At 35.7% G+C, this 22705-nt stretch overlaps 2 protein-coding genes across 3 annotated transcripts; both read right to left on the reverse strand.

The window, feature by feature from the left end:
- Positions 1 to 301: 301 nt before the first annotated feature.
- hgsnat (heparan-alpha-glucosaminide N-acetyltransferase) lies at positions 302 to 16581 on the reverse strand. 2 transcript variants are annotated; one of them, XM_084107028.1, is made up of 18 exons: positions 16271 to 16581; positions 15298 to 15413; positions 13393 to 13529; positions 13125 to 13243; positions 12643 to 12712; positions 12460 to 12529; positions 12090 to 12187; positions 11287 to 11363; positions 11058 to 11088; positions 7780 to 7940; positions 6885 to 7000; positions 5673 to 5794; positions 5075 to 5201; positions 4117 to 4203; positions 3676 to 3753; positions 2742 to 2812; positions 2448 to 2560; positions 302 to 1778 (listed from the first exon to the last, which is right to left on the reverse strand). In XM_084107028.1, the coding sequence occupies exons 1-18, from the start codon at positions 16434 to 16436 to the stop codon at positions 1597 to 1599; spliced, it is 1941 nt and encodes a 646-aa protein (XP_083963154.1). In that variant the 5' UTR covers positions 16437 to 16581; the 3' UTR covers positions 302 to 1596. The 2 variants fall into 2 exon arrangements, with proteins under 2 accessions (XP_083963154.1, XP_083963155.1); XM_084107029.1 differs by having other exon boundaries at positions 15644 to 16470.
- A 605-nt stretch (positions 16582 to 17186) lies between these two features.
- itln1 (intelectin 1) lies at positions 17187 to 20394 on the reverse strand. Its single transcript, XM_084107030.1, has 8 exons — positions 20338 to 20394; positions 20021 to 20102; positions 19684 to 19773; positions 19363 to 19610; positions 19108 to 19266; positions 18846 to 18966; positions 17822 to 17925; positions 17187 to 17664 (listed from the first exon to the last, which is right to left on the reverse strand). Exons 2-8 carry the CDS (start codon positions 20079 to 20081, stop codon positions 17524 to 17526), a joined length of 924 nt encoding a protein of 307 aa, XP_083963156.1. The 5' UTR covers positions 20082 to 20102; positions 20338 to 20394; the 3' UTR covers positions 17187 to 17523.
- Positions 20395 to 22705: the final 2311 nt, after the last annotated feature.

The raw sequence follows: 22705 nt of genomic DNA on the forward strand, positions 1-22705 counted from the left end.
GAGGACTTTTACTTTCTAAACCTGGACTTTACACCTCTGCTTGAGAGCTGTTTTGCAGATTTGTGCTGTTGTGAGGGATTCTATTCAGGGGGGTTGAATAATTTTGAGACTGCGTAAGTCATTGCAAAATGCAAAAGTTGCATTTTCAGTTTGGGGAAACCTTGAAACATTTGTTGTGTTGAGATATTTCAATTACTTTTGATTGATTTGTTCATTGCAAACACCTGAAAGTTTGTCAAAGTTTTGGCAATAAACCTGATTTGCAATGGGGTTGAATCATTGTAATGTTCCACAGAAGAAAGAGTGACATGCAGGTAATGACAGACATTTTTATTTTTGAGTGAACTATCAATGAAATAATACATTTAGCTTTCACGTTTTGTTCCACAAAATTGCACGCATACCTCAAACATGAATTTTGAAATTGTTGTTTTTTAAGTATCTAAAGGACTACAATGGATGTCTGATTTGGCAAGCATGTAAACTCAGACTGACTGTCTGAGACTGACTGGTGATATGAGGGGAAACCCTCCTGAAGATGAGCCCATTGAAAGCTGCCAGGCCAAGATGGCACTACTGGTCCCATGATCACCTCATCCATATAATGAACTCAAAAGAAAAAATGAGATTTAATGGCAAAAAAAGATTCATGTTGATAAAAACAAAGATAAACATGAGGAAATGTAGTTCATAAATCTGTAAAATAGCCATTATCCGTAACAAAAATGGAATTGATTTTTCGAGTCGGCAACAAATACAGTGGATCAATATTTTCCCTTCTCTTGGAACAATTATTTTCTTAAGCAGCAATGTGTATGGGAAATATGTCAGTGATTAGTGTTTTTTTTTGTGTGTTTTTTTCCTCTAATTTGATGTATATTTTTGGGAGAGGTTACAAGTTATTGGTAAACTATAATAAACAAGGACTTTGTTTTATCTGAGAAAGCATAACGTACACTATATTTGGCCTCCAAGTTGTGCAAATCTCCTGAGTTTTTGAGAAGGCAGAACACGCATACATCCTATTCTTACCATGATACTTTGATCTTAAGATATAAAGAATAAAACCACAGTATAAAAAAAAAGAGAGATAAAGAGTCCACTGAAAATAAAAAAGACACAAAGTCCCAGAGTGTTCATAACATTAAAAATTAAACCTAAAATTGTGTAACATTATTTTGCTTTAATAGTGGATCTTTCAGCACCTTGATGGAAGACTGTTTTTTTGGCAGTTTGGGGTTTTCTTTCCTTCTCATTTGCTTATAGTTTCACAATTGCTGAAATCATTAATTAACCTAAAACCAGTGGACTGAATTAGAATTTTAGCAGAATCTGCCATTGGCATCTTGTCATTCATTTTGAAGGCATGGTTGAGTCCAGAGAGGTATCTTTGCACTGCCATGTGATCATCTTTTCTCTTCCTTCTGCTCTTCTCAAATAATAGCCAAGTTCTATTCCTGGATCACATGTGAGTTTTTGTCTCCCCACAGATGTTCAGAGATCTGCTGATTTTCTACATCTAAAAATATCCCCCCCCAAAAAATCTCTTTCACAATGAAGAGCAGGTCCTAAAATCTGCAGGATACAGATATGCTTTTAAATCTTCCAGAACATCTTCTTTCTGTAGAGCAGGTAGGCTATGAACACCCATATAGAGGTGGCCAGGAGGTTCTGTGTCAGGTGCTCTGCGTGTGATTGGCTATTGGCCATCTTCCAACGAAAAGGGAAGTATTCCTCAAACACTTCATGTCCCACATACACCAAGATGGAATTCATACCTGCCAAATAAAACACCATAGTTATAAGGTGCAATAGCGATAATTAGCATAAACTGCCTTTTTTATAGTCAGTTTTATTACTTTCATTAAACTGTCAACATGATTATAGCTAGCTGCCTGAATAACAACAAATCAAGTTTAAAGTGACAATTGACAATTCTCATTTTGTATAGAACATTGCAGTATTTACTATAAATGAATAATCTGTGCACATCATTATTTTTTAAAAATGCATGTGCCCACATAATCTTTAATCAAAATAACTTCCTCTCCGTTTTGTAGCGACATCTTTTCTCTGATGGCGTGTTTACTGGACAACATGTCACTCACATGACATCACAGCAAAAGCAAACCACAATGATACAATCAATTCCCAATGGACAAATTCAAGTCCAGCCCTCCATCTTTTTTTTGTTCGAGAAGCCGGTTTACTCGTATATATTTTATAATAGGGAAGAAAAAACTATCTCCATTTCTGTTTCATGCTGACCCTGGCACAGGCATTTGAAGGTAACTATATCGTCCCCTTGAGGTTTGTTAATGCCACAATAATACAAATAATACAGAGGGGTCATAGGGGTCGAATCTTAAATGCAAGAGGCATATAAAGTAAATTTGGGTGCATTCATCAGTCTAGGTACATTCATTCTGGCTGTTTAAAGTGCTTACCAGGGTAGAAGAAAGGAGCTCCAGACCACCACTTCTTTACATCCACCGTGTAGTAAAAAAAACCCAGAATCACAAAAGCAAAACAGCTGAGAGTCGTCACATACGAAAAAGACCTGAAAGTCACACAAGACAGAAGCTGTGAATCACACATCAAACAATACATTCCTCTGCTAATGAAAGTGCTGTGCATACGACTACAAATGATGACAATAACCATAACAATACCCCCAAAAAATTAAATAGTATCTAATAAAAACATTAAAATAAGTAAAACTACAGGCAGACTGAGTTTACCACAAGTTTTTGTTGACGGGGATGAAGCCTTCATTTCTGGAGCACTTGGTCAATACAGCTGAGATGATCCCCTTAATGCAAAGATAGACAGCATGAGGTTTCCACAAACACAGCTTTATATAAGTATTGACTGACTGTGTAAATTTCAAATTGTGTTTGAATCTTCTGATGTGTAGGGGTTCAAAATAAGACAACTGTAGCATAAACATAAATAAATAAATAAATAAAATCACATTAAAAGCACTTGATTGTTATTTGGTCATTCATGGCATTCTGTGTTGAAATATTTTTGTATAATAACTGCTTAACTGTATAATTTACCCTTATTTCTTACATAACTGCGCCAATATCAGGTCTCTTTCTTCTCATAACAAAATCATTTCCACTTACTGTAAATCAGTATTTAATGTCGATTTATGAATTTATCTGTTGAGTAGCCATGTAATTAATAGCATAATCAACTCTTTATCACAAAATATACCCCTTCGTACTGGGGTCCTGATCACCATGTTGTACCAATGACTGGCTTTTTTTTACATTATACAGTAGGTATATAAAATACAGTCAAAACAGTAATATTGTGAAATATTATTACAATTTTAAAAGCCTGTTTTCTACTAAGCTTTCCTCCAGTTTTCAGTGTCACAAGATTCCTCAAACATCATTCTAATATGCTAATTTGGTGCTCAAGAAATTATTTTTATGTTAAAAACAGATGTGATGCTTAATATTTTTGTGGAAACTGTAATGCATTTTATTAAGATTCTTTGATGAATAGAAAGTAAAAAAAACATTTTTTTTATTTGAGATAGAAATATTTTGTAACAATATAAATGTCTTGCTGAATAAAATGTATACAAATCTTACTGAGTTATTATATAGTTATTATATAAAGTGCTAGCAAAAACAAACAATAATCATATGGTAAACATACCAGTATGAATCCCCAAATGAGAAATCGTGTGATTATTTGCTTGTGTTGGTCCCTGTAATGCAGCAGAATTTTCCCTGCCTGAAACACAAATAAACACAAAACATGCAATAGGATAAGACAATTATTAGATGTGATTCCCGGAAGCACTGCAGAACAAAAATAGTTAACATGAAGCATGTGACTGCACTGCTGAAACTGATACAGTAAGAGAGAGGGAGGGAAAGGAGAATCACTGATGCTGCTATGAGATTTAAATAAAGAGAGAGAAATGAAAAAAAAAAAAGAAAACTTGCAATTTCCGGGGTTCTTAGAAGTGGAAGTAAACTTATATAATGGTAAATGGCAGACAACAACAAATATAATGTTTGTATACCCATTTGTTCCAATATGGGTCCATGAATAGAGCTACTGTGAAAACCAGATTCCTTCTACTTGACTCACCTGAAGACCCAAAAAAGCCATCAATATGGAGTTGATGCTTCCCAAAACACCCTCAGGGTCAAAGGGCATCATAGATAGATATACAACCTAGACATATGCACAGACAAAAACACAATGAATTGCATCAGCGAGTGCTAGTACAGAAAGTAAGAGTGGAAACTTATCTGTTGCTCTAGCAAATTGATTTCTGAATTTTAATCGATTCACATTTTGATGAATTGATATTGATTCTTAAATCCCCACAAATGCTGTTTTCAGTTGATGCATGAACAAAACTTTACTAAACATTATTTGTAGTGTGCCTAAATTGCAATAAGCTTTGTTACTATTGATATGAAAAAAGTCTTAGCTTTCAAATCAGTAAATTTTATTACAAAATTCAAACAAAATCATCTCTTCCTCTTTACTGTTAGTTATAGCAATTAAATAAACACGAATGAACATCAGAAGGTATATTGAAAGATACATTACAATTTACCCAAATGTCTTTGTAATCACTCAATCAATTTCAACCGCGGAAAGACATTAATAAAAGAGCTAGAAAACAATGTCACGTAAAGTTACATTTATCTCATGATGATGAAACCCATTCAATGTCTATAGCTTGATAGTTAGCTAGAAAAATCAACTCTAGAGAAGAACATGTTGCTAAATATATGCACTTTATTACATATTCATTATATTTTTACTTAACCTGTTCTTCAATAATGTATGTTTCAATAAATGTATGTATGAAAACAATTTATGACAGCCAGTTTAAATGTTTATGTTTAAAAAAAATCGAATTGGAGTAGAAACATAATTTTACAATTAAAAATATATTATTATAAAAAACTGCCTCATGTACAGTTTTAATGTTTGTATATTGTTCATTTTAACTTTTAAAATTATCATAATGTGCCAACTGACAGGGGTCTCTGTGTAGAGCACAGCAATAGTTGTTTTGGTGTCTGTTTACCCGTGATGAAGGTGTCTGGTAAATATGGTTATCTCTGAGTAACCAGCGATCAATGTAACCCGCAGCTCCACCAGTGCAGTTTTGGTACAGGCCAAAGTCACCAATGCCCCCTGGACCCAAATAACCACTGCAAGAGAGAGAGACATCAAGAAGAAAAATCTAGCAATTGCAAAATGCATGTCATGAATAGCAAATAGATGGACATGAGTCATGCTATTCAAATCACTTTCATTTGCATATTCATTTTACGTAGCACCAATCCATCCATTCAATATAACCAATTACAACTGGCTAATAACATTATGTAATAACTATTTTTTCACCCTTTATAATTTACCAGGGGAAAAAGTACTTTTTAAATATGCTAACAATCTGTTTTGCAATTCTAATTAGCAGACCTATTCAAATCTATTTTTATATATATGATATCTTACTGATATTTATGCAAATGTAATGTAATTTTAACAAATCAGAAAAAGAGTAGTTTCTGCAGCGGGTTCCCTTTGTGATTGCAAATGAGGCAGAGGATATTAGGAAGGACATTTAGACAGCTGTTAAAGAAATTATATACTCGTATCATGAGTATGAGTTTACTAACGTTGGGCAGTTTGGCACTGGGAGGAGGAAGGTCAAACATAACCATATCGTCTCTAAGACAATCACACACAGCCATGCGGGCCAGTAGAGGCAGACATCATGCACCGAGTACCAGCATGTTTCCTGTGAACAACAAGATGATAGAATATGTTAATTATTATTATTATAATTAAAAAATAATTACAGTAAGAGTTAATGCCAGTTAGAGCGTCATTCAAACAAAAGGGGTGTATACAGTAAAAATTAAAATCTAAAATTCAAGGGAAAATTTTCAATATTCAATTCAAAATTGTTATAATATATTAATTATCAAAAATATTGCATTTAATTTAGATTTCTCTCGTCTGTATGTGCGGTGCAAGAAATCACAGGCAAAGCGGTGCCAGCCTGACGCATTCGTGTTGCCAGATCTTGCATACAAATCAGCGAACAAGAACAAGCCCATAAAAAAACAAAATAAATGGAAATGCTTTATGCTGAAAATAAGACTGAAATATTGTGACCCGCACCAGTGCACTTTAATAACTCCATAAACTCGATCGCTGTATGATCCAAGCTTAAACAAGCCCCAAAACGCTTAAAATAAGTGGACATGGCAACACTGCGAGCACGCTCTGTTATTTTATGTGCTTTTGTCATTTCATAGTGCAATTTTTTTTTTTACGAAACCATAATAATACATAAACTACAAAAACCCAAATTTGTGGTCTACAGGACAATGTTTGTGCTGCTCAAGAAACTGAGTTTATTAACGTTTATCCAGCAAAGTGTAGATTTACTGCACCACTACTATGACCAGCAGACACATTATTTGCATATGCAGAAGAATGCGTATGTGCGTATTTCTTCGACAAAGTGGCATCGCCAACTACTGGCCTGGCATGCATAATACAGCGTTTTTTAGTCATTTTCGCGAATCCGTGAGAGCGAAGATCGCTTTGACAACGTTGCGTCTGTACGCAAAACTTTTTCAAAAACACAAAGGAAAAACGTTTCCGTCTTTAGTACATTGTTGTGTAAATATACCCTTAGTTATTATTATTTTTATTGCTTCACCTTAATTTAATTCGGTCTTATTTTATTTCAGCTTTATTTCAATTATCAGAAATGTTTTCAGTTTTAGTTAACGATTATAACCCTAGTATATGTTTCTATACAGTGTTTATTATTACGTGTGTGCATATTGCGTGTGGAGAAGGATAACATGACTCACACTTGACAGATTGGTTAGTCCATCCTTGGCCACCACAAGATCCAAGACAGCGACAACAAGATACGTGAAGCCCAGACGCTGTAATACACCAGGAATACGCAAAGAGTCCCAAGATACTGTACAGATACATAGACACATGCATGAAACATCACCATTTATATTTTTAACAATATTTTCTTTTACATTGTGTTTATAGTCTTCAACTTCACAATCAGAAGCCATATAAAATTGACTGATTTTGGAAAACTTACTAAAAATAATGGCGATTGGCGACATGGCGATTAAATGAAAATGTTGGGCTTGAATATATTATGAAATGTCAATACTAAAGACCCCATGAAATGTTTTTTTTTTTTTTTCTTGTGTTTACGTATTTCCTATTGAAAAAGGAAGTTGGGGTAGGAAATAGCTGGATGCCTTTTTTACGTTATTATCCAACAAAACCATTATTTGCTACTTGCTATTGCTAGCTGGAGAAAGATGGTATTCTCAGTGAGAGAACATTTTATTGGACAAGAATTCTATATCCTATAAGCAAGTCGAGTCAATGTTCAATATTTGATTAATGATCCGATTTTTTCTAATCCACTGAAAAAGATGTGCACTAGCATTCAGATGACCTCAAAGTTACAGACATGGACTAAAAACCAGCAAGTCCTTAGAGTTTGATTTCATAGGGTCTTTAACTATCCAATGCAACAACAACAAAAAATCAATGCATGTATTTTAACAATGAGAATCATCATTTGTATCATTTTTAATACTGATGTGGTTCATACTGCATTTAGTTTATAAAACAGTACAGAATGTAGAATTTATTAATATCTGCAGGGATAGAGCTGCACTGTTTTGAAAGTTTTATGAAGAAAAATAAGGAAAATGTGTTCCTACTCACAGGGTCCTTGGCAGTAGTTAGGATTGATGATGATGACTCCAATAAGAAAGAGTTGTAAGCTCCTCCAGACGATCCTCCACAGCAGATGAGTGCGTTTGACACCTCTGCGAATTGAACCGCTCAGGGACAAACAAATAGAAGTACCCATAATGAACACAAACCTGTGAAGAAGAAAGTTAGATGAAGTAAGACAGAAGGGGAGAAAAAAAAAACAGATACTCATTTTAGGAAGTGCTACTGTTCTTTCTGGCGTGATTTCAAACACACAGAATAAGCATCATCCACAAATGGAACTGTGTGAAAGCCAATTTCTCTTCAACATCTGTAGAACACATTTGTCTCTGGAGTCTCTCTCATGTTTTGATCCCATTGGTCCCCCCAGGTTTCCTGTCTCTCTATACTATCTATTTCTAATCAAATACACTGTCTTCATCAGTAAAGTCATCCAAAGCTATATCTTGGCTTAATATTCTGTGTTAGAAATGCAATATATTGTCTCAAAGCACCATAACCACAGAATTAAAGAGATAGAATTAAAGAGATAGTTCATTCAAACATGAAAATGCTGTCATTATGTACTTGCCTTCATGTCGTTCTTTCTTTTGTGGAACACCAAATGAAAAATTTTAGACCATAAAGACACGTCATTCTTATTCCGTGATGGAAATTTTGATTATGTGAAGGCATGAAAGAGATTCAAGAGCTACAGGAGATTTTTAACGAATAAATACATAAATTTCAGTCTGTTTATCAAAAAAGGGAATCATATGGTTTGAGAAGCCTTGGACTACATATGCATTGTCATACATTTGTAGCGTTTATGGTAACAATCGTAATTAGGTCATATATGAAATATTAGCTCGAGCAGTAAAGAAATTTGGGGAAATATTAAAAATCATAACTCATAGTCATAATTCATAAATTTCACATATGCTATTACATTACCTGCTAACTATCAAAAATACTTCGTTCTATAACTGGTCTCTCATCAGTCATTCGACCAGCGAATGCTTTGATTATACCAGTTAAGAAGGAATATTTATATTATCAAACCTCAGACAAATTCTCTCCTGGCCGTGGATACAAATTGCTGGGTTTATGAATTAAAATAAAGAGCTAGTAGCCAGATCTTATCGCAATTTCATTGACAATCACATTGGTGGGATTGTAACACAGAGTCAGTCAAAGTATAAAAGATTTATTTAATCAAAAATGACACACAAAGGATTATGCATATAGGAAGTAATATAGGCTAATCTACGTACGTAAAATTACACAAGACCCACGAACGTTTAGACAAACAAACATAAAACATGACTTGATCAAAATGAAACTAGGAAGAAAGTGAGGGAGAAAGTATGGTAATTTACAAACAGAACCTTTTAAGAGACAACTGTGAAAGCAGCTTCGAGAGAGATCATTTTATACGTTACTTGCGATTCTGTTCCTTTGTCTGTGTGAAGCTGGGCTTCGGGACCACGTGTGTACCTTGGCTGGACCGTGTCTCATCGATTTGTAGGCTTGCGTTTCGCGTGAAGTTCTTAAAAGCTTACTTGAAAGTAACATTACCGAGTGAAGACTTCTTTTCCCTGTACGGGAAAGGCGAGAAAACTTAGTTACAGGACGAAGCTGGATTTTTACATCCGCGTTTCGTTTGGATGAAGGCCCTGTGCCTTCTCCCGCTCCGCTGCTGGTGCAGGGAGGGGTCAGAGTTTGGAGTCACGAGGGTGAGAGTGCATGAGAGCCGAGAGAGAGCTAAGAGAGAGTTAAGAGAGAGCGAGGCGTCTGCTTGTGTTGTGGTTTTAAAGCAGCGCGGGGTAACGCCCCGTTTGATGACGGGACCCAATGAAATCTTTCGGTTCTGAGGCGGGAGCGTTTCATTGTTTGTGAAGGAACGCCTCTTCTGATCGTACACAGAAAAATGCATTAAAACTTTAATACCACATTATGTCTAGGATAAACATCCGTGCGGAATATAGTTTATATTTCTGTATAAAGAAGCTCAGTACGATCCGTAGGATATCATACCCGACATTAATATCAGTTAATGAAACAGATACATCTCAAATGTATCAACATACGTGTACATTACATCTTCCAAAGGGCATAAATATCTCAATTTATCCCATCACATCCCATAGACAAGAAAACTACATAAAAACATTTTGATAATGATTCATGCGTGTGTGTAACTTGTGTTTTAGGAGTTTCAGAGTGGTTTGGTGTGTGTGTGATTCAGAGCCGGTTCTCTGTTGAGATCGGAATGTCAATAATGTCTTTGAAGCTCACTGTGGAGAGGGGGAAGTGAGTCATAAAGGGTTTCAGATACAGACTTTGCCAAGTCTGTGGGAATTAGAAAGTGTCTTCACTTTTAATTAGTATATAAATTAAAAGTCCATTTTTACCCATCGAGCCATAGTCGCTACACATTGTTTCAGAAGATTTCTAATTTCAAATAAATGCTGTTCTTTTGAACTTTCTATTCATCCAATAATCCTGAAAGTATCACAGTTTCCACAAAAATATTAAGCAGCAAAACGGTTTTCAGTATTAGTAATAGTTAAATGTTTTTTGAGCACCAAATCAGCATATTAGAATGATTTTTGAAGGATCATGTGACTCTGAAGACTGGAATAATAATGATGCACAAAATTTTGCTTTGCCATCACAGGAATAAATTACATTTTAAAATATATTCAACTAGAATTAATTATTTATTTATTTTTTCCTCCTTTGGAGCTTGACAGCCACCGGTCCCTACACTTCCATCGTATGGCAAAAAGCAGTGAGAACATTCTGACAGGCATCTCCATTTTTTTTCACCAAAGAAAGGAAAGTTATGGTTTGGAACGACATGACGGTGAGGAAATGATGACAGACTGTTCATTTTTATGTTTTACTACACCTTCCATGGTCATATCATATAGGCTTCCTGCAACAACACAGAGGTGTCATGACTTTAACTAGCTTCTTTTCAACTGCACAGCAGAAAACAAGGTTATTGGGTTTAGTTCAGCTGTGAAACCAATTTATGCTGACTTTGATGTGCCACTTCATGTGTGCCACAGTGATAAGCGCCCATGCTTGGCTCCAATACACTACAGCTTATGCCAGAGCCGATGTGGCTTGCAGATGAATCAATGCATGGTACAGAAATAAAAAGCTTTACTGCAATACTGCGCTATAAAAGAATAACTGAAACAGAGTTTAAGGAAGCTGCAAAAGATGCATGTGGAGATGCAGAAGAACCAGTCATTTGTGACGTTGGATTGGCTTACCAAGGAAACACGAGATCAGCCACTGTGAGCCCTGCAAGAGGAAGAACACAATCAGATACTTGTACTTCCTGTTGTCATACCAAGGTCTATTAAATTCATGAGTGCTTTTCAGACATATTCTAAATATGTTCATATACTAAATGTTTTCCTCACCATTGTTACCAATAATAAAATGATCTGATGCTTAAAAGACATGCTATCAGCAGTTGTAAAGAAAAAATGAGTTTACCATTCCAACTTTCATGCCTAAAGAACCAGTAACGTCCACCTCCGTAGTTGACAAACACCATAATGACCAGAGCAAAGCTGTGGAGAAAACAGAGGTTCATTTTTGTCTTAACAGAGATCTGGAATTAAACCAGACCACAATAAATCAGGAGATGTTTTGGTAACACTTTATTTTAGAGTGTCCTTTTTACATACTTACAATAGTATTAACAGTTAATTATGCATAATTGCATGCAACTAACCCTAAACCAAACCCTAATCCTACCCTAACTCTATAGTAAGTACATGCACTTAATTAATATTACTCAGTCAGTACTTAAAAATATAATTACACTGTAACAATGACACCATAAAATAAAGTGTAACCGATATTTTTATAAATTAGCCAGACAATAAAACACTGAAAATGAAAATAACTGTTCCAATTGTCAGGTAAGGTTACCAGCAAACGTAACCTTGTTTTAACAAATTCGAATTTAAAGGTATAGTGGAGGATCTTTCCGAATTTTAGATAAGACCCGCCCTCTCCACTTTTTGAATAAGTTTGATTGATTCACCAGAATGATTGACAATTAGGAGGACCAATAGTATAGGTGATCCACCCGGAAGTAAAAAATCCTCCGCTATACCTTTAATCATTCTATTTCAGGATAATAAGAAATTAAATGCAAATTACATGTTGACAACAACCAGCTTAACAGTATGCAAAGCAGCAGCTTCTGTGCAAGATCATTTTCACCTGAATGTTTCAATTCCCATCTCAAGCGCATTGGACCCAAAACAATTAGTGAAAGAGCACCATACCCACGGAAAGTATCCAAAGAACGAAGCCTCCGTCCTGTAGTGGCAGGAATTATCGATTCCGTGGAGGCATTTGCCAATCTGTTTGGAGTGCCAAGCTCCTGGAGATGAAGAGAGAAAGAAAGACAGTGAGAGTGTAAATTAATGAGGAAAAAAAGAAAAGGATCTTTAAAATTCCTTTTCTTGGCTGTATTTTTTCCCACTTAGCTGGAACCTGCAAAAACACAACAGTAAATCTAGCACAACATATCTGAACTATGACAAAAACACTATATTTGGTGGTTTGAGATTCTATTTCAAAGATGTTAAAATCACACTGAGAAAATATTAAAAGTGTAAAAAAAGGTGTAAAAGGAGTGAAAAGCACTCTTACCGAGTTTATCAGCCTCTCTGTCTCCACCGTGCTTCCCAAGCGAATAAGTAGATTTGTCACCACATCCAGCCTTAAAAATGGAAGAACTATATTTACAAGCAAATATAAAAGCTGCGACAAGCTGTTCTGGCTCGTTTAAATGTCATCATTACATGGTTAAAAAGTATTTAAAGATGTCTTTACCTTTTAACTGTGTTCCAGATAGCAGATAATACAGCCAGAAAAGCAAATGCCAGAAAAGCGAACAAAATGGCTGGAAAAAAACAAACAATAAAACTACTCATTCATCCAGCCCAGTTGATTTTAATACATTATTTACCTGTTTTATTGCTATATTTTTTCCAGAATTAAAAACAAATTCTCTTTTCATGATCATGTATAGGCCCAGGCCAGTTCATCTTCTGATATCTGTATATGTTTTGTAAATAATGTGTAAAATAAGACTCAAGTCTCATTTGCAAGCATTTAATGGTATTAAGTGTATACTGACTGACATTAAATCAGTCAGATATTGGCATCAGTATTAGCTGCTGAAAAATTATATTAGTTGGCCACAATTAATATTATAGACAACCCTTATTTCATGGCCATGCATACAAGACGATCAAGAAGAAAACTCAATTTAAAGACCAAAAATGCAGTGCGCAGATGTAAGGTTGACTCACGCAAGTAGCTGTTGATGGGCGCTGATTCAGTAATCATAGTGCAGCTGACCTGCGACGGCTCATTCAGGTTCTTCACCCAAAGAGAATAGTTCCCCTGCTCCCCAAATTGGAAGTGAACACTGGAAGAACAAATCAATTGTCTGACAATTATACCTGGCCTTGAAAATAACGGCCAAAAGAAATAAACATGGTGAAGATGTATTCGGTATTATAAAGTCGTTCAGAAACGGCCATTGCTCTGTGTTAAATGCATCTATGTATAACTCACTTGCATTGCTCCAGGTTTGTAGAGGTGCTGTTGAGCAGCAGTGTCAAAGCGTGTTGTGTGCTTACAACAAACCCTACTGTAGTGGGGGTCCCAGAAACTGGCCTTGCAGGTAATATTCCCAACGGCTGGGGCAAACACTGATGCACATGCATGCACAGACAACACAGGGATAAAGAGGTCCAATTGGAACAATACTACAGCATTAAGCAGCATTATACTGGTACATTCAATCATGTTATTACCATGTAATTAACTGCAGAATTCAGTATTAAAGGCAGCATGAAAAGGCAGTTGCAAAGTCTTTTATTCCCTATTGGCCAAAAGGGATGTCTGGCCTAGGAAAATCGACATCTTCACCCTTTATTCAAATGATATGTAAGCATATTGCATAGTTGTGTGGACATAATTTTTGGCCAGGCTGTTATACAAAAAATTAAAAATAAAAACATGCAAAAACAAGAGCGAACCACGAAATATTAATATGTTGTAGTCAGTGTGTGCCTTTCCCTGTGAGCATTTAGTTTTTCTATGCATTTCTTTGCATAGCAAAATAAAACCTGTAGCTGTAGTTTAACCAGTTTACCAAGTTTAGCGTTTTGTTCTTCCTTCATATTTAAAATATTTAAAGACGAGACGAGATTTAAAAATGTAACTTACCTTGATCTTTTGATAAGAGGTCTTTAAAATCCTGCAAGTTTCAGAGCTTAAAATGTCCTTCACATTATAAACAAAGCATTTATTTAATCAAGCTCCAAAAACAGCTCGTTTGGATATTGTGGGATTTGTGACGTCACATGGGCAAATTAATTTGCATATGCCTGCCTCGCTTAATGGCTGACACTTGCCTACACCACATGCGAGCGTCGCGTCAAAGGCAAATAGAACCCATTAAAATCACTGACGCTGTATACACTGTATAATAACAGTATACAGACACCCAATCACTTTACTCCACGCTTGAGTCTACCGAGAAGAGGACAAATGGAAGAGTAAATAACGTCTCTGTACTGACTTCCGAAGGATACCAGTATCAGGAACAAGTGGATGCTTTATTTTAATGGCGTCCTAGATTGTGTTGAAGGATTATATGTTTGTTCAGAGAATTTGACTGCAGATTATTTTGTAGGTGTTTGGTGTTTTAAGCCCCCAACGGCGACTTCCAGGCAGCGAGGGGATGGGTAGGTTTAAGGTTGAGGGTAGGGTTAGCTGCCTCTAAGGAGCCATTGGGGGCTTAAAACACCATCGAGCTATTTTGTAAGCGAGGCACAGAGAGTTCCCAAAGAAACTTTTGTTGATAGATGAAGGAGTCAGCTGTATTGGATCTAACAGCAGCTACATCGCAAATTGCAAGTAAACAATTTCATAATGATTTGTCTGTGAATGTCTGCTTTTTTTGGATAATGTTTTCAAAACACTTTTTCACGTGCAATAGCGAGTGGCCGTTGATGATGTTTCCCATGTAATTACGTTATAACCGTATGGCCGTGGCCGTATACTGACAAGCCTTAAAGGAACCGCCCATTAAAAACGAGTTATATATGAGTTAGCCTATATATTAAACAAATATTTGTTTTTGTGCAAAAAACTTTATTAACATTATAAGATATACAAGATATATAAGATTACATATTAAAATAATTTTTAACAAACTATGTCATGACCCCTTTAAAAACATAAATATTTTTTCTCATATTTTGATGGTTTAATCAAACTTGTACGGTCATTAAAAACAAATCCCCAAACCAATCCCCTCCAGACATCACTTTTGGCCACTACTGTATATGCAAGTGAAATTGATTTCATGGTGACTTTAACACCATGCTGCTCAAGATCAGCGATTACTGCATGCCTTTGCAATGGCAAATTCTGCATGTATTATATACCTAGAACATGAATATTTGATACCTGATAGCAGTGATCAGAAAGCACATATAACATCATTTCATTCTCGATCTCATTGACCACCGAAAGGGCGGCCTCATCCATCTTCAGCACAGAAGTCTTGCGGTGAGGGTGAGAAACTGAAAGCAAAGCCACTTGATCATCACCGACTGTTACACATTTGCAACACAAATATATAAGTTATATGATCAGAGATTGCAGTTAAACGCTCTCTAAATAGGTAGCTTCTGTAGGAATCACACCTTTGACGCCCAAAAATGCTGTGTAGATAGGCATTTGACTAGGTTTTCTGACAAAGAGACAAATTCTCTTCAAGCAACATTTAGCAACAATTTCTAAATATACTCACCACTCTGTAGACTTCAGTAGCCGCCTCTTATTCAATTCAACCTAACTGTAGGTCTCCTAATGAAACTAAATGGTCAGCTGCTTTGGTGCAATCTAAGCTACAACTGCAGTATTACAATAGTTACTCTGTCCCTCCTGCAGTCACATGCCTGCACTAATCTCACTCACAAGAAACATCATAAAACTGCCCAGATCTGCCAAACGAGGGAAATTTGAATCCATTACATCTCTAAATGTTTTTGTTGTGGTTATATACATAGGAGCATCACATTATACATATGCAAAAGCAAGAATCTAAATGGCTAAGATAAAGAATAAGTCTAACAGAGAGAACATATGTGAATAATTTGGATGCCTTACATATAACTTAGTTCAAAAAATACATTGACGTGAATCACAATAAGAAGTTCAACTATTTTTTTTTTTTTTTTTTTTTTTATATATATAAATGACAATTAGCATAGGCTAAAAACAGCTAACTTAATAGTGGTGCTAGCTGGTTAGCAGGCTAAGATAACTAGAATAAAAAAATAAAAAAAAAGGGAACCAAAACATCAGGAAATGTGTTTTATATTTAACATCATCGATCAAATAGAGAATAACGTTGGTTTTAAAGTATGACACTCACGGGCAGATCGATCTGTCATATGAGCCGCACATACAGCTATCAAAAGAACAATCACAGCACAAACAGTCCATCTGTATCCCCTTTCAGATGCCATAACATCACACCCCACTGCCTCCTCTCTTCGATCCTTTCTTGATGTAACGTTAAAGATTTCCCCCTGTTTCATTACAATACTTCCGATCCCTCCTTCCTAGCAGCGCAAGTAGTGGAAGAGAGGAGGGTCAAAGTACATCGACTAACGTTACTCGTATGATGTGTTTCAAAAGCTAACACAAGGGGGGTGTATGTCGATGACTATTAATTCTGAACGAACTGTTGAACAAATATTTGAACGCGTTAATTATGCTCATAATTAAATGTGAAACTTTAAACGCACATACGACGACCAAAAATGCTGTCTAAGTAGGCAGCTCATTACGTTTAGAGACACGGCCAAGCAGTCATTCCTTACATAATAGTGGCACTGGATACATTTTTACATTATTCACCTGAATGTGTCTAAAAATAGATTGGAAAGATTGGGCAATGGGCAACCGTATAGGCTACTTAGGCTACACTCAAATTCTGAGATCACTTAAAAAAATTAATTTAAACTTGAAATAAACAGAAAGGATTTCAGGAAGGATTTAGGATTTTGATAAATGTACATTTTAATAAGAAATAAGAAATAATCAGAATATGCACTGTTTCTAGGTCACTAATCAAATTGGCCAATGCACATTTGTGAAATTGATCATGTGTTCATGCAGCTTTAGGGCTGCTGTCATTTAAGCAATATAAATATAAATATAAACAATTTAAACAATAGGCCTATAATATAAATATAACAATCCCTTATTAATCTAATGATTTGTCAGTACCTGAACATTAAATTATTAATATTATTATTATTTGAAAACATCCCAACAATCGTATGTATTTTCTTGAAAAGCTTTATTGTTATTATTTTTATTAGCAATGAAGTAGGCTAATACAATAGTAATGCAATGACAAAGTGGTGCAGTAACTTCGGGGTATCGGTGTCAAGTTAAGATGACGAAATATTGTAGCAAATCACACTTTTTCATTTTGTGTTTGATCTTAATAATACAAAAGCATGTGTGTGTGTGTGTGTGTGTGTGTGTGTGTGTGTGTGTGTGTGTGTGTGTGTGTGTGTGTGTGTGTGTGCGTGCGTGCGTGTGTGTCTACTAAGGAACTTTGCTTAAGTGCAAGAAGAAACAGTTGCTGGAAGTTACATTGTAATGTCTTGTATTTCAGCGGTAGAAAATAAGCACAGATGCTTGTATGACCTCTTTAGATGCACCATATGAATTTGTTGCACCGTCATTTGCACCCTGATAGGCGAAATCGCTGCAATAAGTGCTTGGAAAGTAGCCACCACCACCAATGCAATACTGCAAAACAAATAAATGTACAGATATAAATGCCAATATACTAAGGAATAGACATATGTCACAAATGGGACAAAACTGATAAAAGTCAAAAGAAAATCCAGCCTCAATTTGCTGTTTAAAGATTAAGTTCAACATTTCTGTCATTTGGAATACTCACATATTGTGCATAGCATCCTTTCGGCCTGACCCCAGAACACATTGCATATGCCTCACTGTAACTGTTGAAAACTCTGAATGTTACATATCCAGGGTCGAAATCCCCTGAAAGAAAATCACTGAATCATTCTGGAGTCTAAAACACACAACTCACATTTTCAATTCAAGCTGTCATTTTTTTATTCTCTACTTCTAATTCATTCTAATACAATTTTATTAAAGAGGTTACAAACATATAGCCTACTTTATGCAAGTATGTGAATGCAGATGCGAGTGCTTGCCTTAGTTCAACAATCTCATGAGAAAACGTAACTGTTTTACGCGATTTTGTGTAGTATGATGTGATTTACAATTTTTAGATAAAAAGCTCTAAAACTGTTGCTCCCCGAAAGAGAAAACTGACTGAATTTACAATACTTCTCAATATAGCATGATCTTGCGGTAACGCTGAGAATACAATGCTTTTTGTGTGGTGATACGGTTGCGCATTTCAAAGCAGTAATAGAGGTTAAGAAGTGAAAAGGAGTCACCAAAACAACACCAGAATCTGAATTTCAGCATTCGTCAAATAGAAATATTTGTGTCAAATGCCAGCAACAGGCTGAAAAGAATACAAAATAGACAAGGAAACTGAATTTTTGAGTATCCTGGAAGCTCATGGTGAGATCAAATTGTTGACTGGGTAAATAACACAATTAGTTACTTTTGTTTAGGGAGTAATGCTATATTGTAATGCATTACTTTTAAAAGTAACCTTCCCCAACACATGGATTTGTGAATTGCTTGTATTATTGTTGCATTCATGTTGATAAGGAGACTAAAGACTTAAAAATAAAACGTTCAAATTTAAATCTGTTCTGGCTGCACTGGCCATTAACAATTCTATACTTCTATAGTTTTACCAAAGGTATTATGAATGAAAAAATTGAGAACCATGCACTAATCTCAAGCTTTCTGTTCTGAAAGTCTCATCTGCAAGATAATTATCAATATTTATACTGCTCATGAGAAAATGTAAGATTTACCTCTAACAGATTGTCCATACAATTCTGTAGTGCTCGTCTTGTCGCCAACATCATAAACAATAGGAACAGAAATTCCTCTATCAGTATTGCATGCCCCTGCGCCATATTTTAAAATGTGTTTCTAGGGGGAAAAAAAGATGATGAATGTAAGTTCTAATTTAGCTTTTAATTACACTTAGACTGCCATTAGTTTTTCAAATCTCAGAAATACTGAGCTAGAGCTCGTATTGCCAGAAGATGAAAAGTAAATTTGAACAAGTACCTTAAAGAAGTTGTAAAGATTCCCTCCAAACAGTGTCAGAAATTGGCTATTAGTGTGGTAGCGTAAAATGGAAGCAACTTTCCAGAACTCCAGCTCATGATCATTGGTAACATGCCACACGGCGATATCTGTTGCACGGATGTCAAAATAGCCAGGATTCTGTAATAACAATAAGCAATGAGTGTATGTAATGCCGATTTGTTGTTACATAAATGCACAATATATTTCCTGCAATTTTACTTAGACTAGCTGTACCTTGTAGTCGTCATTGGTTGCAGCTTCTGGAGTCCCAAATATGACTTTATTAGACCATGTCTCATCTCCCAGAGGATTACTTGCAGCATTACCTTGTTGGCTTGTCCAGCGATCACCTACAGTGCATGCCCCGTGTATGTTGTTCTCATGCACACTGGCCACCAGTGTCCAGCCTCCCCCATCGGTGGTCATGTCACAGTACGTTTGGTAAATCTCTTTGTTTTTAGAGAGCAAGTAGTACAAACCATCTGGGGAACATAGTCAGAGTATTATAATATTGTGCTGAAATGAGTGTGTTGTGCTGAAAGTGATCATACGTACCCTTTTTCTTCCCATGTTTCTTCAGAAGTTCTCTGCAACTTTTTGCAGTGACTTTTAGCCTCTCCGGGATATCCGCTGTAGGGGCATTACCTGTAGGAAACAACATTCTGGAATTTACAGATGAATGAGTGATAAAACATTTTCAATTAGTTAATAATGTTTAAATGTTGTTAATTATCCCATTTAAACATGATTTCTCATCTTTAGATAAGTTAATTTACCCTCAGTTCCTTCCAAGTCACCATAAAAATAAAGAATAAGAAATATTGTTTCTTTTTCAACTCTTTTGCTTTGAGAGATGAATGTTTCATCTGAATTGTTGGCTCACTATACTTACTCGATTCATAGAGTAGAACGCTGAGTGAAAAGCACAACAGGAGGAATCCAGCTGACTGCATGTTGTAATGGTGAATAAATCCCTGCACAATGAAAAATTAAGGTAACACAAATAAAACACTGCGAAAAATAAAATTCCAAGCTCCCAGCCCACTTCATTATCAGTCTCTGAAAATGTTGTGGTAAAATTAACCTGTTAAACAACATGCTTTATAAACAACAGCACAAGTTAAATCATTAAAACCTCTTTCATTTTTATAATAATAATAATAATAATAATATCAAATTTCACAGAGCCCAACATGTTGGATTTCTTACCTAGGTGATGTCGTCAGATGAGGTCTAAGTTTATTACATTGGAGCAAATCCTTATATGTGGAAAGCTGACTCATCTTCACCATTTGTGGTAGACTGCACAAAACTGATAAGATGAAAGATTAATAAACCCACACATTCCATAAAGTTTGCAGAACTTAACTAGCTGACATATGATGACCAGCATTTTCACTGTGGCCTTCCTTCCTCATAAGACTTTGAGATAGCCAAATGAGTAACAAATTAAACAAATTTGTTCTTACTAAAATAACTTTTTCCAAATTCCAACATGCACAGTCAAACTCATAAATGCATTAAAATATACACTACCGTTCAAAGGTTTGGATTCGGTAAGATTTTCTTGTTTATTTTTAATAAGACTCTTATGCACACCCCATTTATTTTGTTAAATTTACAGCAAACCATTAATATTGTGAAATATTATCACAATATAAAATAACTGAATTATGTTTTATTATTTAATCATATGTATTTTATTCCTGTGATGGCAGAGCTGAATTTTCAGCAGCCTTTACTCCAGTCTCCAGTGTCACATTATAATATGCTGATGTAATAATTTAAGACTTTACTGTCATGCATTCTTGCTGAATAAAAGTATTCTTTGCATTTCTTTTTTTCTAAATTACTAATGTCAACGACAAAAACTTAGTCTAATTTTAAAGGTGATCCAATTTTATTTAGTAAGAAACTTAATACAAAAGTTTATGGACATTGTTTCTTTGACACAGATGTGTTTTTAATCAAAATATTAGTTGAGAGGTTTTTACCATTCATACCACACATACCACAATCATATAAGGCCTGTTCAAATATCCACACTTGAGGTCTTTGCACTTGACTACTTGTCTACTTACAAGACGTATTTCCTGTATTTGGCCCAAATGTTCAAGTGCGCGCGAAGACCGCAAGAGCGTGCAGAACTTTTGATTACCCGATGGGACACACTTAAGCCTCTGTTATACTTTACGCGACCGCGATGGCGCGAGGGTCCGTAAGGGTCCGCGTGACGTAAAAAACGTCATCGGGGGTGCGCGCGGAGGCTCGTTGCGGACTGGCGCGTGCCTCCCATTTTTTGTGACCGCGCGTTCATTAGGTTAAAACCGCGAAAGAGATGGAAATAACATGGACGCCGAATTTGAAAAAACGGAAAACGCGTGCATGCTAGAAATAGAACCAATGCCTATTTTTCACGCAAGCCTGTTGGAAGCGTTTCCAGGCAAAATAGAATAGGAAAAGATGTTTATATGTCATTTTGACACGAATACATATTAATAAATGTCATTTTGATGTTTGAAAGTGTCTAGGTTTTGACATAAATGCAAATATAAACTATAAATATTTAAAATATTATCGATTATACTGGCCAGACCGATCTACTGCGCATGCGTTGAACGCGTTTACCGAGCGGACCTCAGCAGAAAGTATAAATACAAGTAGTCCGCGTCCGAGCTGTGCGCAGCTGTCGTGTACGCGTCCAAACTGGAGTATAACAGAGGCTTTAAGGGGGTCGCACACCGGACACGCAGCTCAGCGCCGCGCCGCGCCACGTCTAGGACAACTCTCACCTGAAAATCCGATAACATCAGCAATTTTCTGATTTCTGTAAATAAATATAAAACTAAATGTATATTGCAGCACAGGGTGAAGTCCGTATATACATTAACTACGATTTGAGACACATAAATGTAAATTTAATCTAAAACTATGGCGCGGCAGGATTTTGAACACGGTGCTGAGCCGTAGAGGGCGCCGCGTACAGACGCCGACAGACGCGGCGCTGAGCTGCACGTCCGGTGTGCGACCCCCTTTAGGGGCAGTTTACACGACACCGTTTTCAACTAAAAAGAAGTTTTTGAAAACGGTCTCCATGTAAACAACAAAAACGTGAATCATCTAATGCACTACAATCATCTAATGCCATCTAATGGCATGGAAGCAGAATACAGCGTTTTAAGTGATTTTCATTAGAGCAGTCCCGCCCACCAATATGAAGGACTAAAAATGACAGAACGAAAAATAAATAAATAAATAAATAAAAGTAGAAATAAATAAATAAATGCCAAAATAATAGTGAAAATAAATACATTTTGGTAATATAAATGGCTATTTCTGTATTTTTACATGTATTTATTTATTTATTTATGCATTTCTATATGTATTTATTTATGTATTTATACATTTATTTATATATTTATGTATTTATATATTTATATATGTATTTATTTCTACATTTATTTATTCCTACATTTATTTATTTCTGTATTTCCACATTTCTACATTTATTTATTTCTGTATTTCCACATTTCCAGAGCCATAGAGAGAAAGAGTTGCGACACTCCCATAGACCTCC

The sequence above is a fragment of the Abramis brama genome (assembly GCF_963993115.1).
Source record: "Abramis brama genome assembly, chromosome: 2".
NCBI classification, from domain to species: Eukaryota; Metazoa; Chordata; class Actinopteri; order Cypriniformes; family Leuciscidae; genus Abramis; species Abramis brama.

Coding starts and splice junctions, on each gene's coding strand:
- hgsnat (XM_084107028.1), bottom strand. CDS start 16,436: ATGAAACAGGGGGAAATCTTTAACGTTACATCAAGAAAGGATCGAAGA. Junction 11,089..11,286: donor TAGGCATGAAAGTTGGAATG/GTAAACTCATTT, acceptor TTCCTCTTGCAG/GGCTCACAGTGGCTGATCTC. Junction 5,795..6,884: donor GACTAACCAATCTGTCAAGT/GTGAGTCATGTT, acceptor TGTTGTTCACAG/GAAACATGCTGGTACTCGGT.
- itln1 (XM_084107030.1), bottom strand. CDS start 20,081: ATGCAGTCAGCTGGATTCCTCCTGTTGTGCTTTTCACTCAGCGTTCTA. Junction 18,967..19,107: donor ATCTTTACAACTTCTTTAAG/GTACTTGTTCAA, acceptor TTTTCCCCCTAG/AAACACATTTTAAAATATGG. Junction 17,665..17,821: donor AAGGATGCTATGCACAATAT/GTGAGTATTCCA, acceptor TTTGTTTTGCAG/TATTGCATTGGTGGTGGTGG.